Source organism: Ciconia boyciana, chromosome 18 (assembly GCF_034638445.1).
Source record: "Ciconia boyciana chromosome 18, ASM3463844v1, whole genome shotgun sequence".
NCBI classification, from domain to species: Eukaryota; Metazoa; Chordata; class Aves; order Ciconiiformes; family Ciconiidae; genus Ciconia; species Ciconia boyciana.
The window spans coordinates 10221171-10238790 of NC_132951.1; the positions used below are offsets into that span (position 1 = coordinate 10221171).

The following is a 17620-nucleotide window of genomic DNA, read 5'->3' on the forward strand; positions in this document are numbered from 1 at the left end:
TCACCTGAATTTTATGGAAATGCCTGGCTCTGGGGACAGAGGAGGACACCAGCGGTTCCTGAACCATACAGCAGCTCTCCATTCATGGGCACCACCTGAGCACGCAATCTCCTGTGGGCTTGCAGCACTTCATTTTCCATTCCCTCATGGACTCCACACAAATGCAGAGGTCTCCTGCACACCACCAGCTCCTCTTACATGCTGCGTGCAAACACAATGGGTGGAAAGGAGGAAAGGAAAACCAAAGGAAATCAGCCTGTCCCAAACTGGAGCAGAAAGGGGAGTCTAAAGAGAGCTGTGCTCCAGAATGCCCTACACAGTGCGCAGTGCCTTCTTTAAGGCCCCATCCCATGGATCATCTAGGTGTCCATCACCCTCCTCCCAGGAGCAGAAGCAGCAGGTACTGAGCACCATCTCAAGCTGGTTCTTAAAAGGAAAGTTTGCCAAGTCATCAGCTGAGATGTTGTCCACGTCTGTCACAGGACAGACTCTCTGTCACAGGACAAAGCTCACTGTCACTGACAACTACATGACACAAAGATAATCCAGAGCAAACATCACATTTAGAACACTGCTATGCACAGATTTTCCCTGTCTTCCTTCTACTAAAAAAACCCCACGTACTTCATTTTGAAGGCGTGGAGCTGGCACCCACAGGTATTCCCTGGGGCTCTCCAAGGCACCCAGGTAGCAGTGGGAAATTTCCCAAGGAAGCTCCAGGCTGTCCCTGGATTGTTTCTGCCCCCAGAGCAGCTCCTTCACACCAAGCCGGTGGGCAGGCAGAAGGTCTCAAAGATAAGCAGCTTTCTGGTGAGTGTCTTGCATGTTTTATTAGAGTCATATTTCCACTCGTTCATCCAGATAAGTCCAGGATGAGCGATTACAGCCCTCTCCTCTGCCCCACGGCTTCTTCACTCTGTTGTGTATGGACAGCTTTTATTTCAGTGTTTTCCAGCTCCCCTCCGGTCACCTGCCCATGAACCAGCTCTGGCGTGTGTTGAGCACGGTGCTCTGGATGAACTGGCATAGACAGGGCACGCTGCTGTGCACCAGGTGCCCCCCTGCCACGGCCCGAGGGAGCCGGCCGGTGACCAGGAGCCGGACGTAGCATCCACTGAAGATCACCAGGAGCTGCTGGGCCATCACCTGGAACGAGCACGAGAGGTGTCAGAGCAGAGCATCTCCCTGCAGGAAGAGTGGATGATACACTAAATACCATTTGCTCCCTCATTCAAGGACTGTCCTCATCTGAAAGAAACAGGACAGGAGCCAATGGCATATATAACTGTCCCAGATCCCCTTCTGGTCAGCAGTGCCGGCACACTGTCCCCACGGGGGAGTGACATGAAATGACCACTTGCCGGTGGGTGGCTGGGGAGCCAGGCTGCCTGGGGACCTGCCTGCTCTGCCACTGCCTCCTGGTGCTTTTTTTTGTCTGTAGACAGCCAGAGAGCTTCAGTCTGCAGGGATGTCACCTGCACTGAATTCACTTAGTAACAGCAAGCAGAAAACTGTAAAATAAATCAAAATCATCCCTTTTGAAGCTTCTTGCTGAGCGGGAATGAGGACACATTTGTTGCTCAGCACGGCACAAGTCTTTGAAGGCACGCTCCGCAGAGGAGACAAGGGCTGAACGTGGCCGTGCCTCATCCCCAGCCCGGACACAGGCGCTGGGTCCCTGCATGGACCCTGGGGAGAGGTTGGCTTCCAAACGGGGAACCCCGGCCACCAGCAAGGAAAAGCCTAATCCATGAATTCCTCAAGGAATAAGCATTAGCCGCTCAGCAAGCATTAACTGCTCAGCAAGCATTAACTGCTCAGCAGTGCCAGGGCTAGAGAAGGTGTGTGTGGACCTGCAGGTGCTCCTACTGCTGGAAAAGGAGGTGTCCCCATGGTTGGCCGCTGCTGGGACAAGTTTGGGAGTCGAGGTGCCTGGGGAGGTGATTCGGCACCTCTGTCTATCAGGGAGGGATATTTCTTATTTCTCATTACCTCTGGTGGGCCCTCGGGCACAAGGCGGAGCAGCTCGTTGCATGTCACAGTCTCTTTATTTAGGTTCACTCTGCTGGATAAAAGAGGGGACTCTTCACATGAAGCCTCCTCCTCTGTCCCCGGGTGGGGCTGAACCACTGCCTCCATTACCACGCAGAGCTGGTCCAGGCTGTGCCGCAAGCCCGACTGGAAGAGAAAGAGATTTTGGGGTGTCCAAAGGCAGGCAGGAGGGCTGTCCTGAGGACAGCCTTTAAAGAGCACAATTTCCTCCTGCACGTTTTCTACTCCTGGGAGTTATCATCCCCAGCGTAAAAACCAGCATTGGCCAAAAGCCATGCCCAGCACTTGGAGCTGAGTGTCTTCATCCCACAGCCCCGCTGCCATCAGCTGCCTCTTGTGCCGGCAGCTACTCCCAGCACAATGGTCACAGCCTGGCACAGAGAATCTTGTCTTTAAAAACTATACGAGTTGTATCAGCCAATATGTGAATTGGTGTGTTACTGTCCATCCCCCGATCTGCGACTGTCGGTTCATCCAGGGAGATGAGCATTCTCGAGATTTTCAGAGGGTTGTACCCCCTCACCTCTCATCCCGCGGCTGTGGTCAGCACGGGCAACTCAGTGCAGGAGAGTGCGGTGTTTGTATATTATACACCCGCATAGAGGAAAACATTTTCTGAAGGCCAAGAGGACACAATTTTTATACAGTTAACTCAGCGCAGTGTTTACTTGTTCCTCAGGCTATCCCATTTATTTCAGGAGGACAGCTCAAGGTGTCAGCTATTTCAAGTTGTGACACATGCTTTCAAAATTTGCCCTTGATTCTTGATGACTTTCCTTTATTAAAGTTGTATGGTTAATTATCCAGACATGCACATACCACAGGGCCTAAACAAATTCCTGCTGAACTGGGCACCAACAGAGGCAGTTTGTCCACCTCCCAGTCTGTCCAGCTCCCAGATCACAGCAGGGGATGCCCAGGAGGACACTCAAACCCTCGGTTCTCCTTGCCCACCTCCATCCCACCAAAGCCAAGGCATAGGGGTGGACCTGCATGTGCACCACCTGCATCTGCCGTCACTTACCTCTCGCGTCCTCTGCAGGTCCATGATGTGGGCTGACAAGGACTGGAGGCAGTGCTCCGGGCTGAAGTGCACGAACCACAGCTGGGATGGGCAGGGTTAAGGAAGGGGTCGTTCCACGCTTCCCCCTCCGCAGCCCTCCGACTCCGTGCAGATATTGGTAAAGACCTCGCAGGAAGGGGAGCAAAGGCAGGTGGTGCCCACGGCGTGCTCAGGACACAGGAACCAAATAACAGGGCTAATTTTAAGCCAAGAGGGTCTGGGCTAAGGCAAAACCTCGAGGTAAAGGGGAAGAGAAGAGGATTGGCAGGGAAGGGGGACATTGCCCCAGAGGGCAGCCAGTCCTCCTTGCACACCTCCTGCACCCTGGGGTTTGAAAACTGGGACAACCTAGGGCCATTTCCCATCCCTCACCTCTGGCTTTACATCTAAATAAACTGGTGGGTCACCTTGACTCCCCTAAACTCCTTCCTCCTTTTTTTCCTTTGTTTCTAGGGATTCATTCCATTTATTTTTTCACAAAATTTACTGTATTTGGTGCTTGTCTTCAGGTCAGAGGCACTGTTTGCAAAGAGTCTACCAAGAGCAACGTGTTGGGGATGAGAGTCCTGCCAACTTTGAGAGCAGCATCCCCCAGCAGGCAGCCAAAGGTCTGCCCTTGTATATCTACTCAAGCTGCCATCATCAAGGGCATTCAGGAACAGCGTAAAAGCTAGAGGGTTAAAACGGATCTGACATTGGAGCAGACTGAGAAATCGTAAATCCTTGGGTTGTTTTCTGCTCTCGTGCAGTTCTGGGACACGTAGTGTCCAGGTGGAGGCTCCTTGGATTAGTCCTCACTGAGGTGCAAAATTGTGCTGGTCTGAACAAACGTGTAATTCAGGTTCTTAAGTGTTTCCTCCTCATTGACTTCACCCCTGCCAGCACTCCTGCGGTATTCCCTGCCCCTTCTCTGCCCCTGTGTTTCAGCCTTGGTTCCCTCTTCATTTCTATTTCATACCTCTCTGTATATGGAGGGGGGGGCAGTGAGGTCCACCAGCAAATCTGGGATACCATCTCTCTCACCTTCTTTTAACACTTTCATGCTGTCTTAAAATTCTCCTCTTTCCCCTGAATCTTTGTCTAGTCCAGATAAGGTATATTTAAAAAGCAGCAAATGAGCCTCCCCCTACCTGGTTTCTTTAACCTGCATTTTTAAAAGGCCATGAAGGTCAGAAGTGCTTAGCAGCTACAGACCTGGCTGCCAGGCAGGGCCCCATGAAATCAAGTTCTCTAATGTGCCTGAAGGAGGGAGCCCAGGGCTACAGATCACCGGGAGAGCAGAGGCACTTTGATGCTGCTGGGTGAGTTTGTCTCTGCAAGGCAGAACATGAGCTCCCAGGGACCGGGACTCTGGTTTTCTCCATGCTGGGGTTTTTTTTTGCCATAGGCACATTGCTGTCACTCTGCTCATAATAAGAATCATCACTGTCATGTAAGTATAATACACTTTCAGGAATAATTGCCTGCCCAGAGGACTAATCTCAGTTCAGTCTTTTACGCTAATTATTTCCAATTGCCTTTGGGCATATCTCAATCCCCATTTATAGGAGAAGAAAAAATACCCAATCCCTCATAGGAGAAAAAACAAATCCTAGAAATCCCACCCGCTGGAAATCCTCATAGATCATAACATCAATAAATACCTCCACATAATTAGCTACCCAGGAGGGGTACAAACAATTCCCTACAGAAAGGATACTTGTAGGATGTTGTGTGGCCCATCCAGGGCATCTGTAATTCCCAGTATTAAACTGTGTTTGATAAATATTTCATTGACAGCTGCCAGCCTCACGTCTGTATTCATATTTATCTATTAAAGAATGCAGGAAAAATTAACACGCTCTACAACAAAAGTTGGGCCAGCCTACAGCTACAAACTGCAGCTGGATATCGCAAATACCATGTCTCTGAAAGGAAAGCAGTGACAAGAGCAGTCTGCAGTCAGGCAGGATTGTCACCAGCCATCAGTATTGGCCTAGCCACCGCTAGTGGATGTCTGTGCAGCCCGAAATCTCACTAAGATTTATTTCTCTTATAGACAAGATGCCTGAAGTGGAATCAACTTTCAGTGTCATGTTCCCCCTTCCTTCCCTGAGTGAAGGACTCCTTTCCTGAACTTCTGTGCACCTGCACGTTTGCCATGTTTCCCTTTGGAAGAATCATTGCACAGCTGTCATTAGACGCTTGCTCCAAAATCCATTAAAATCAGTGCAAAGACCCCTCTGGATTTTGAATCAAGCCTTTCCAATATTATTCTTCAGATCACTTTCCAATATTATTCTTCAGATGACTCCTTAGAAATTTCCATACTCCTGTGATTCCTACAAACAAAAGCTGACAACAACCAAGCAGTGGATGCTGCAGGCTGGTTGCTTCTCGTGCTAACGTCATCTACCTCTTTCCCTCTACTGCCCAGTCTACCTCGGTTTTATAATTTTATTGCAACTTCTATGGGTTAGGAACTGCCTTTTTGTTCTGGACCTGTTGCAAGCTCCAGAGCACTGCAGTGACACAAGTAAACGATGCTATTAATGGCTGCACACAGCCGAGACTGCAAGGGCCATCATCAGAAGCAGGGCAGGAGCCAGCTCTGCTGGAGAGCCCCTGTGGCTTCCCACCAGCCGTGGGAGTGCAAACCACGCTCTGCAACTGTTGCTTTATCTCCAGCAACAGCAGGCACTCTGAGCCAGCCTGCCGGGCTCCAACACCTACTTTTTAGGCATTACGACACCTAACTTGGCTGTAAAAACATCCCTTGCCTGAACTTGATCTCCGAGCCTGCTGTAAAAATATTCCTTCCTCCCCAGATAATTATGTTCTTCATATGCATCTAGGACATGACCTGGGTCCCAGCACTTTGGTGGGAGGGAGTCCTGCTCCCCGCGCGCCCGCACACAAGCAGCCTCCTCTTACCTTCCTCTGACGGTGGTCGATAACCAGTATCACCACTACAGTGACTGCTACGGCAGCCAGGGTCACCAGCACGCTGGCCTCCCAGTAGCGTCCGAAGGAACACAGCTGGACTGTGGAGTAAATGTTTGTCCAGAGAGACATGTAGAAAACCTATAAAAACCCAGAGAGACTGATGATCCTCACGAAACTATGAAAGTGAAAAAAGTCAAGGGAAGAAAAAAACTACTGGTCCCTTCTCCCAGGGTAACATCTTACCATAAATTAAGTCACATGAGATTTCAGAGGGTGAGAAAGGACAGACGTTATTTCCAATAATAAATAGGGGAAAGAAAGGACTAGAAGGACTGAGTGAGCCCTAGTTTATTATAAAAAATTACCAGTCATCAAAGACAGAGAGTGAATTATTTATCATGATTCATACCTAGGAAGGATTTCAACAGAGTTCTTCCATTTAGATATGAAATGCACTCACTGAGGCATATTGATAATACTGCTAATAGTCCCTGTATTTAGAAAGCTCCTATGTCAAAGCACTCAAGGTGGTGCAGAGACTACTCAATTACAATAACGCTCAAATGGTGGACTCTGACACTGGGCTCAAGGACTATGCTAAGGACTGGCAAACTTGGCCTTTGCATAAAGACAGGCAAAGCTGAATTCATTTGGCCTTTACTTCACATAGGATGCATTTGGGCAGGAGACTGCCTAGATGCAAATGTGATGTGTACAGCACAGCATGTCACAGCATCAACTTACAATAATATAACTAATTTGCGCTAAACAGGCACCAAAACCCTCAAAACACTGAGCACCAATTCCTGCAATATTAGTGAAAGAAGGAGAACACATGTATAACGGCTATCCAAAAAAACTAAATGCAACTAAGACAAAGGAGTCAGTTTTTAATCACACCCTCAGCACACTGCAAAGTGGCAGCCTTATAGTAGATGCTAATGGTTGGGGTCTCTAGAGGAGCTTTTCTCACCAGAAGAAGCCAAGCAAGACTACACAAGCAACTCAGTAACCAAAGCTGACTGGTCCACTGGTTTGAATTAGCATCAGAACCAAAACATCTTCAGGTTTTGAAAATAAAGTTTAAAAAAAATTCTTATGTAGGTACTACTACCTCAGCAAATGCTGGGTAACCAGCAGTGGACAGCCTGCTTCAGTGGGACTGCCAGCAAGGGGTTGGAGAAGGTGCCTTGCCTTGCCCTCCATCTACAGAAAGTCTGTGAACTGGGATTTCCAAAGGAGCCCACTAGGATGTGTGAAAACCAGTGTCTCCTCCCCACCCAAACCTCTCTCCCTCCCTGAGCACAAGAAGCCCAGGTGTAGGTCTTGAAGCATCTCAGCAAGTGCATGTCTATGGCAAGCCTGTGAGAGACCCCACCATCCTTACCACGGCAATGGCTATCTGGAACGCCCTGGAGTTGTAGAACATGTACCGTCTCACTTCAGGCTTCAGGACAGCCTCCTGGATTAACCTTCTCCACTGATCCGCTGCCACCTGCTCAGGGAGCAAACAGCAAACTGGGGCCACCCTCCAGTTTCGGGCTGCTAGTCCCGTCAGAACTAGCTGGGGCAGTCACAGTGGGGCCAGGCTGGCACTGCAACTGAAAGCTGCGTCCCAGAGCACCCTCCCACAGAGTGCACCTCCAACCTCATCCATACAGCTGTCACAAACCAAAAACTTGTGTTCTTGCCTCATTTGCAGTGAGTAATATCTCCCTGGAAAGCGCAGGGAAAGTCACAAGAGAAAGCCACCTTTTTATGACAAAGGAAAAGACAAGACAGATTGTCCCAGAGATGCTCCATCCCATCAGAGTGACTTTCAAGCAGTTCACTAGATCCTATGTTGAATGGGTTTCTTCACGGAGGTTTAAGCCAAGATCATTACAGTTGACTTGCAGTCCATGGGGAATAGACTGAAGTTGAGCTGAAGCAAGAGACTCTCCAACCAAAAAAGAAAAGCTGTCTGTGATGTGGGTGCAAATGCAAATTATGCTAATCCAGCTCGCATTCACTCCTACAGTGCCCCAGGGGAGAGCACACATGAGGAGCTTACCTGAACCCCAAGGGACTTCAGTTTCTCTGCACAAAGCTCCATGTCAAAGGAGGTGGCTGAGCAGTTATTGTCCATGCTGAGCACCATGAGCACCTGGCCATTGAGGGGTTCTGCAAGAGCCCAAAGGAGTCATGAGCATGGTTTTGGCATGGTTTCTTCTCCCAGCAGCTAAGGAGCACATGGCAAAGGGAAGGCTGAGGAGTGCAGACCACCCTGATGTGTTTTAAATGGATCCAGAACCCCCCTTTGAACATTTCTAAGAACATCACAAAGAGCTTTGGAACCAGCACAGCAGCCTGATGTCCCCTGCAAGGAAACAACCTACAAAAAGGGAGGAAACCCCAAACACATGATGCTCTGATCTTCAGCAGGATAATGTCATGCCTCACTGATCCCTAACTGAAAGGACAATGGACTCAAGCTGCTCGGTGTTGTTAAGGCTATCTACCTCTTAGAGAGATCCCCCATTGTCTACCCACCCCACCCACCACAAGAAAAAGCTTGAGCAATCAAATCAAAGTACTTTCCAATAATCACGTCCTCTGGGATGTGGCAGGGCTGCCCTGAAGCATGAGCTCCATAGGTCCTCCAGCACCCAGGTCCCTGCTCTCACAGTGCTCCTGGGCAGCATGCCTCTGCTCAAGGCTCTCAGCTTCCCAGTTTCAGCTAGGGCTGGGATCAGAGATGTAATCTAGAGACCCAAGCTGCAGCCAGGAGCCCAGAAAGTGTGAGGACAGCCTGCCCTAGATGTGAGGAGCAGGCTGCTCGCAGCTGAAGCAGAGCAGCCTTGGAGTGGCACAGAGAGCTGTGATCTCCAGACATCCCATCTGGCATTCATCTAGAGTTTACACAAGCTGTGCTACATCAAGAGGAAGAGATCGGGTCTAAGGAAGTGGCGTGTTCAGATGAGATCCTGTTTCTCTGAAACATTTCGCCCAGCTTTCCTTCCCCATTGCAGTCCCGGGGTCAGCCAGGTGTCCCCTGGGCTGCCGCTGCCTGCTCAGTGCTCTCCCAGACTGCTGTGCTGGCTGAAGCACAGCGTGCACTCACCTTTCCCTGCTCTCCCTCTTATGCCCTCCATCCTCATCTCCTCACCGCTCAGGAACAGGAGATGCCAAGCGAAAGGAGGCAATTATATTACAACAGGATGTGACTGCATCGAGTCCAAAAGGGAAGAGCAGATGCATCTGAAACCTCCAGGATAAGAAGGTCCTGTTTGTTTGCCGAGGCTGATCTCCTGACACAGAGCAGTGGAGGCGGTGAGTACAAAGCAAGAATAAAACCAAATGGCCTCAGCCTTGGGCTCGGCTGTCCTGTTCTCCGTGGCTTTGCTCAAGTTGCTTGGCACAAAGTCTAGTAAGTTGGGTGCCAAGCTCGGACACCTGAGATTTGCAGAGGGGCTCAGCTCCTTGACCTCTGCTGGAACCTGCTGGAGTGACAAGAGCTGCTTCGCCCCAGCAAAAACTGAGCACTAAGGAGGGGCCATGAACGGAGCAAGCAAAAAGGCTGCCCTGCTGAATGGTGCATGGAGGTCTCGGTGCAAACAGCCATCCATGGCACTGCCTTCTGCCTCTGCACAGGCCGTTTCTGAAGTAGTGCTGCAGAGAGGGAGCAAATTGTTACCGGTGAAGGGAATCACTTGGAAAACACACGTCAAGGTTCCCAAATATTCCCTGACTTTTGAAGGCTAAGAGAAGAGGACTTCCAGGGTCCTGATTTTCAATAGGTTGATGCCCATTCATTCCGACATATCAGGGTTTCAAGAAAAGTCAAAGTGTGTCCATCCCCTCCCCAAAATGCTGAAACATCCATAATCTTTAGTTACTTTTGCAAATGAGATGCTGTTAATGAGTATCTTTGAAAAAATCTGTCTTCTGTTATTTTAAGGGCGCTGTACTCAGTACTGCCTTTCTCCTTATCATCAAGTTGCTCACTTACCTTTCATCCACTGCAGGGATCCTTCCTTTAAATCACTCTTACAATAGAGGACAGAGGAAAGTGACCCATTTTTCTCAATTCCACCAGCTTGGCTTTTATGAGCCATGCTGAAGGTGCCTCTCCTTGAGGGGCTCTGTCGTATTGTCAGAAATTCAGCACTTTGTATATCCGCCTTATCTTTCACTGTTAAGAAACACCAATTTAGCCCCAAGGCAGCAGGCAGCCGGCTTGCTCTCTGGCTTGCTCTCCTCGCTGGGGACCAGATTGTGAAATCTTCATTCACACTCCCACTGACGACTTCCTCGAGATGTTACTTTCCACAAGCAAGGAGCCATTTTCCAGCCCTGAAAAGAGGAAAAGAAAATCCCAAATCTTGCAGAGACAGCAAACAGAGGGTAACAGCACAGACCACCTGGGTGTACTCTGCTCTTTGGACCTCGCTCCCTGTGGATGTTATCACCAGGTAGGTGTTAGCCAGCCACGAGTGCAGCACACACAGTCTCGCCTTGTGCTGCAATTACATTTTTTTTTAATAGGTGGAAAGATTATCCTTAAGTATTCCTTAAATTATCTTGACAGCCTTAAATATTCATATTTTGTAAACAATTAGTCAAGGAATAGGCAGGCTTTCTCCTTGCAAAGCCAACAGGCTTTTCGCTATTGCTTTCAGCGGGCACTTTCAGAAGAAAGTGGAGCCGGTGTAAATGCCCTTCCCTGGACGCGATGCACCCCGCTCACTGACACGGTGGATAATTCCCCACCATACGAAGGAAGCAGTGCAGATAAGGAAGAAAAATGCATCCACCGAAGGCAGAGGCAAGCAGAGCTCTCACCCAGCAGCAGCAAAGCCTTTGAGGGTCTCTGCTTTCCTTTCCCCTCTCCTCTCTGCTGCGGGCAGTGCCAGAAGTCGACAGGACACGTCCCCGCAGCAGGCACCGTGCCCACGGCTTTTCCAGGCAAACACTGCTGACGTAGGTCTCTAACCTACTGCCAGGACCTGTGGGTGGCTGTTAAAGCAAGTGCTTGGAAGACTCTGAAGTTTACTTTTCAATTATCTTCCATTCACGTGGCTCAGCTGCATCCGCGCTGGCTCTCCAAAACTATCATTTACTTTTTAACCTCCGCTTGGTCTTACTTTTGCACCAGGAGCCTGTTGCTGTCTCTTGGTGTAAGGGTCCCTCACAGAGCTCATCTGTTCTCCTTCCAAAGAAGATTGCTTTATTTTTGACTGATGGTTGTTGCTGCAGCTACCCCCTTGCACAAAGCCAGGATAGTCACCGGTTGAAGAACTGTCAGAAAGGAAATGGAGGCAAGAGAGACAACACAAAAGGTTCTTCTGATTGCAGAAAAAAACCTGCAGAGGGCTGGAAACTCACACTTAAAGGAATCAAGCCATGCTACACGTTGCACAAGAAGTGTGCAGTGAGTGTGTGCGCAGGATGGGCACAGCACCGCTCTTCACCAGCGCAGGCGAGGAGCGATTCTGCTGTAGGTTGACCGCTGCCCTCCATTGCGATTTCCTTGCAGAGCATGGGCAGGCACGCGTTACAGAGCACGTCTCCCAGCACCAGAAGGTGGATTCAAACAGTGAATTTTCTCACTGCTTTCCCCTTTTGCCTTCAATGCCTTCAGGTTAGCATCAAGCAGAAGGGAAAGTGAAAAACAAGACAGAAAAGCGCACACAAAAGAGCAGCAAAGCAGAGAGTGAAAAATCAGAGGAAACAAAAGGAAAACCTAATTAAAACCTACCACCCTGTCATTGCTGCTGTCACGTTAAGTTAGAGATGAATCAAGGCTCTCTGGCTTACATGTCAAGCATTTTGAGCCCCTGGAGGACAGTACCCACGAGATAACAGCAAATGGTGCAGCAGGGTCAGGACAGCTCAGCCTTCCCCAGCCCGTCCAGGGGCTGCAGGAGGGAAACAGCCTTCCCCAGCCGGGACGACCTTGTTGGCAAAAGCAGCTTTGCCTTTACCTCTTTGTGCAGCATAGACCTCGTTTGGCTCTGTTGACTTTTACTGCAGAACAACTGCCCATTTCTGGAGACGGGTCCCCCCAAATCTTCCTCTGCCTCCTCCTGTACTAACACGAGGGGCATCCCTTCATCTCCTGCGCTCCCCAGGCTCTGTGTCTCTCTGCATCTCTTCTTTTTCTTTATGCAATACCAACATCTCTCTGGTGACTTTGCCGCTTTCAGGCTATGGACCTTCTTTTTAGGACACCTTCAAGCCCTAGCTAAACAGCAGAGAAGCATTCAGCAAGTCCTTCTGCTTCATTTCCAGAGCAGCAGGCAGAGGCTTACCTGGTCCAGCTCACCTCCTGCTCCTGGGGAGCCGGCTCAGCTCCCTCCTCCTCCTCCTCACTGTCCTTTATCTGCTGTCGTCCCACTCTGCACTGCCCAGGCACCACGCTGTCCCGCTGCCAAGCCGGGACGTCTCCGGTCCCACAGCCCCAGCCTGTGCCCGGGAAGGTCGCTCTCTTCCCTGTGTCTCCCAGGGACCACGGACTAACCAGGCACAGCTCACCCAAGGCAAGAAGCCTGCACTCCAGCGCTTGCTCTCATTACCCCAAGCTGCAAGCACCAACTTGCAAAATCTCCCTTGTGCATGTGACTTTTCCCCTAGGCTGGTTTCAGAAATGTGGTTTTAACCCTCTAGAGTTCCTCAAAAGAGCTTCCCCACCAAAGGCACAGCCGTCGGTGTAGATCCCACTGCAGGAGTTATCCTCACCTTTTGCAGAGTGGGGGTCCAAAGCCGGAGCTGGACCCATGCAGGGCTGAAGAGTGGCACAGACAGAAGGCTGTCCTTCTCTTCCTCCTCCTCCTCCTCGATCAGCGAGGCAGGACTCACGAAGTACAAATCCCAAGGTTGCGTCAGATGAGTTGCCGTGAATACATTAGTGAAAGCCAAGCACTGATGATAGGGCTGGAGAAATCAGAAGAGGTGAAGGAAGATCTCAAGGCTGAGCACGGGTCACTGTATATTCAGGAAAAGGTCATGGTAAAGCACAGAGAAACAGGGGCAATGCGCAGGGTGGGAACCGTAGCCCTCCTCAACACAGGAGGCTGTGCTGATATGGAGGGCGAGTGCGAGTTTCCTCACCAGCCACTGTACTCCGAAGAAAAGAAGTAGGATCACAGTCAGACAGCTTCACATGCTGGAGAAGTCATTCACTTTCCTGCAAAGAGGTAACGCTGAGACACACCACAGGAGAGAACACTCATTAGCTGGGGAATCATGGTTTCACAGCTCACCAAAAGCTAGAGGATCCATGGAGGTTAGGAACAGAGTGAATCAAGTATCTTTGTGACTGTTAGTCTTAATGAATAGTTTAAAAAAAAAAAAAAAAGCTTCATTGCAGTGCCTGTGTACACTTCCTGAAGAAAATGCCGTTCTTCTCTTGGAGGGATGAATTTCTGCAACCCTGCTTGCTCCAGACATTGCTGAGCAATGTGTTCATTACATCACATGGCTGCATGGAGAACAGAACTGACTTGAAAACCACTTACCCACATGGGATCTTGTTACACTGGAAACTGGCAACTCACACAGTAACATTGTCCAGGTATTGAGAAAAATCAGATAAATCCTCTTGCAGTTGTCAGTAGCTCAAGGCCCAGCTGAAATCCCCACCCAAGATAGGGCCATGTAAAGCTTTAGGTTCTTTCGCAAACACTCCTCATCAAAAGCTTTGGCTTTGTTTCCACCTCTTCTCACCCACGCAAGGATCCTGACGGAGGGAGAATATGACGACCAAAGTGCTTAGAAAGAGCACCGTCAGCTCACTGCAAAAAAATGCCCGAGGCAAAACTCTGTGGGGGCAATAAACTTGAAAGCAACACTCATAATTACCTTCAGGTGTACACTGTACACCTCGTGTTTAGCAAGACGCGCATGTGTGGGCTGAGATTGGCATCAACACCTCATCCCATCAGCACAAGCAGAAAAATCCTGCTCATCTGGAAGGGGTGTTGGGGGGAGGGAAGAAAAAAAAGAAAAAAAAGTAGTTCCAAGTTCAAAGCAATCCCAGTTTTGCTGCTCTGAAGCAGCAAAAAAGGCCACATGCTATGAAATTTTTAGAAACTTTTAGACTAACAGGCTTTCCCTCTGAAGGTTTTCAAAGCATCTGTTTCATGCCTATCTAAGGAACTGAGGAGGAAGCTCCACAGCAGCTTAAACCAACCTAAATGGAAGGCAAGGTTCTCCAGTTATTTTTCTGAGATCATTTTCCACCCAGCTGCCTCCCTGACCTTGCAGATCTGGCCCAAAGGAGATGATGGATCTGCAGGTCGGGTTGTGTGGAGCCAAGGTCTCCTAGCCCGACTCTTCCTGACTTCAGCGGTCATCAGGCCACGTGCTCAGGAACTGTTGGCAGGTGTTAGTTTTCTGATCATCTTATTTGGTGCACAATTTTGACACTTTTGTTAGCCAGGCAAGATCCTACCAGGTATCTTCTCAATCCAAGCAGGTATCCTGTAGCCACAGGTCCCACAGAATAGTCTATAAAATATTCAACGATTAATATATTCCAATAAACAACACATTTTAGATTCTAGCTGGACAATAAGCTGCTATCATATTTGCACATATGCCTTTATATCTGGGCTTCTGAAATGCAAAGATGTGTCTGTAACATTCCTATCCCACCTACTGATGGCCCTACCAAAACTTAAGCATTAGAAATTTAACCCTCTTAAAGCCAGCACAGAGAACGGTAATTAACAGCAAATATGAAGTCAATCAGTAAACTAGAAAGAAATTTGGAGAGAGGCAAAGGCTCACAAGAAATAGGGAACTATTTGACTGTAAAGCAGAAAGAGGACACCAGCTGGATCCCAACACAGACTGGAGGTGCTTCTGTTTCATGGAGCCCAGCTGATACCCTCTGAAACTGGCCCTATTTAAAAATGAAGGTCTTCCAAAAATTGAAATGAGAATGAATGAAATGAAAGTGAATGAAAATGCAGACTTCTCTGCTCCGGTAAGCATCATGTTCGCTGTACGTTCAGCTTGTGCTGGCTGGCAGGGGATCTGGGGATTTGTTTTATACAAATCAGAGTTAAGGCAGCTTGAGGTTTGTCTTGAGCTTCATTCACCGGCATCTATGAAGAAGCAAGTCCTGACTTAACATAAACCCATGGCAAAGCTATTTGCAAAGTCTCCCTATCTTTCTTCACTTGCTCTTTGCCTGTTTTCTGCTTCCCAGTCTTAACTCTCTAATAATTAAGTGATGAGCTCCCACTGCAGCCTTCTCACGAAGGGACACTTTCACCCTACTGTCAAATGAGACCTCACCCTTGCTTCCAACATGATGAAACCAGCTGCCAGGGCCAACAGTTATCAGGGGACAAAACCAACTGCACAACCCCGGGACATGGGGACAGCAGGACTCCAGCAGTGACAATGCTGGAGCCTCCGCAGCCGTCTGACCCGCAGCCCCTCAACCTTCCTGGTAAAAAGCAGTTAAAAACTAAATCTTTCCCTTTTCAGATGAGGCTGGTTACTTCTCCTAGCCTCAGTGAATCTGGTGAAAAATTAAACGTCTGTCCACTTTGAAACAACCTCTAAGTTATTTCAAGACTTCTCCACTATCATGGAGCCTCTAGACTAAATAATCCATCACCTCTCCACCACCATCGCTCTGAGCCGCGTTTGCCAAAACTCCCCGGGCCCTTCAATGCTCTATTCAAAGAGCAATTTATTTTTATCTCTTTCAAAGCTCAGCGTCCGAACAGGACACGGAGACCTCGCCACATTCACGAGCCTAACAACTCTCTCTCTCTTTCTCACCTCCATCTTACGTAGGACGCTTGTATCAATATGCTGTACAGTGGTGATTTCATTTCAAAAACAAAACATTTGCTGAGTCTGGGGGAGTTCACCCTCATTTTCACAATTTCTGCGGTGCTGTACAGCTGGTCACTGATTACCTGGGGTTTGGATATTTTATTTCATCTTTCTTAGTTCAGTGTTACACTTCTCTTCAGGGATTCTCACGCTATTGGTTTCAGATCATTTCTCCCATTTATCAAGATCATTTTGAATTGTACTTCAGTCCTCTGTACCGTTTGTATCTCTTCCCAGCTTGGTGCCCCAGACATATATTATAACTGCACTCCCTATTCCATCATGCTGCATTAATGAATATATTACAAGGAACCTGATTCCAGGAAAAAAAATCTGCATTTGAAGTGCTTTCCCAGGCTGACAGTAACCACCGATACCTCCTGTCCTCCGGGATAACCTCATCCTCTGTCATGTTCTCAGTACTATTTCTTAGATCACTCTTCACTACTTCAAGTTCCACTGCTTTAAATACTGAGACGTATACTCATTAGTCTGCTTTTTCCTATTCTGACTCGAAAGAACATATGTTCTCTGTATATTTATTACATCATTTGATACACTTTTTTGCAATATTTGAAGGGCTGATAACACATCACTGTTATTCCTGCTTTATTTGCAGCGGTCTGCATGCGATTGCAGTCTCTCCCTACATAAGTCTCGTTTGTGGCTGTGCACGCTGCAGCGGTGAGCAGCGGCCAACACAGGCAGATCTCATTTTCTTGTGATGAAACTGCATTTTCAGTGGATAACTGTTCCACCTTTTTTTTTTTCCAGTGAGCCTTAATTAGGATAACAAAGTTGTTGAAAGCCTTGTCTTGCCCTTCCCCTCTTCCTGCACACAAAGTCTTCTTCAGGGACTCTGGGTTGGGTGTTTTTTGTCAAACAGCTCAGCAAAGCTGACAGTCATTAAACATAAAAACTTTATTTCACAATATCCCTAAATTACATGTTTCAAATGAAGAATGTCACTTGCTTAAGGCATAAAGTGTGGTTCTTGGTTTTTTTCCCTACTTCTGCCTTTTTCCTATGGAGACTTAAAGTATTATTCTTTTTATTATGGTAATGTAAAAACCTCTTTCTTGCATCTCAAATTTAAAGAGGGAAAGCTTGCTATGTGCCTTGGATAATGATTCAGCTATTGATTCAGCAGATGCTTTATTAGATTATTTTGAGACAGCAGAATGTAATTTAATACCTATTTATTTTCTATTCCTGTGCCGGTCCGAGATACAATCTTTTCTGCGTGAAATTAGTACTTTCTCCTTTCAACCTCAAAGAAAGACTACACTATGCTCCTTTCTTGGATTAGTTTGGGGAACTTTTTCAACAAAACGTTGATCTTGAGGGTCCTTGATAGTCTTTTCTTTTAATACTTTGAAGCCAAAACCTCAGCTAGGATCACTGGGTTCTAGGCTTGTCTTTCCTATTATGCATTAATGCAAGAACTACTGATGTCAGGTAAAAGGGAAAGAGATTCCAGGTGAGGACAAAAAGACAAAAAAGGAGACAAAAAGGAAAAATGAGCAGGTTTCATACAGGCAGAGAGAAGGAAGAGGAATGGCATTATTTTTACATAGTTATCTGTAACCTACAGAAGGGACTGTGCGATGGGACACCAGAAGGGCGAGAGAGCACAAGAGCGTTTAGGTCCGTCAGCATTAGGGTGTGCTTTTATCGCACTGAGCCCAGCGACTCTGCATGCGGCTATTGCTGGGACACACCACCTCACTGTCCACATCTCCC

At 48.2% G+C, this 17620-nt stretch overlaps 1 protein-coding gene across 8 annotated transcripts; it reads right to left on the reverse strand.

Moving 5' to 3' along the window:
* Nucleotides 1–792: 792 nt before the first annotated feature.
* Nucleotides 793–14078, reverse strand: TMEM268 (transmembrane protein 268). 8 transcript variants are annotated; one of them, XM_072883307.1, is made up of 12 exons: nt 13883–14078; nt 13540–13760; nt 13133–13208; nt 12761–13006; nt 10032–10375; nt 8094–8203; nt 7428–7535; nt 6029–6178; nt 4815–4925; nt 3077–3157; nt 1993–2178; nt 793–1146 (listed from the first exon to the last, which is right to left on the reverse strand). In XM_072883307.1, the coding sequence occupies exons 5-12, from the start codon at nt 10135–10137 to the stop codon at nt 967–969; spliced, it is 1032 nt and encodes a 343-aa protein (XP_072739408.1). In that variant the 5' UTR covers nt 10138–10375; nt 12761–13006; nt 13133–13208; nt 13540–13760; nt 13883–14078; the 3' UTR covers nt 793–966. The 8 variants fall into 8 exon arrangements, with proteins under 8 accessions (XP_072739408.1, XP_072739411.1, XP_072739407.1 ...); XM_072883310.1 differs by lacking the exons at nt 13540–13760; nt 13883–14078 and adding an exon at nt 13285–13463 and having other exon boundaries at nt 12761–12955; XM_072883306.1 differs by lacking the exons at nt 13540–13760; nt 13883–14078 and adding an exon at nt 13285–13463.
* Nucleotides 14079–17620: the final 3542 nt, after the last annotated feature.

Bases quoted from the DNA above. Each gene is read 5' to 3' on its own strand.
- TMEM268 (XM_072883307.1), bottom strand. From the start codon at position 10,137: ATGGCTCATAAAAGCCAAGCTGGTGGAATTGAGAAAAATGGGTCACTT. The intron at 8,204-10,031 runs GTAAGTGAGCAA...GGGCTCTTGCAG, and splicing joins ATCCCTGCAGTGGATGAAAG to AACCCCTCAATGGCCAGGTG. The intron at 2,179-3,076 runs GTAAGTGACGGC...TTTCTCTTCCAG, and splicing joins ACCTGCAGAGGACGCGAGAG to TCGGGCTTGCGGCACAGCCT.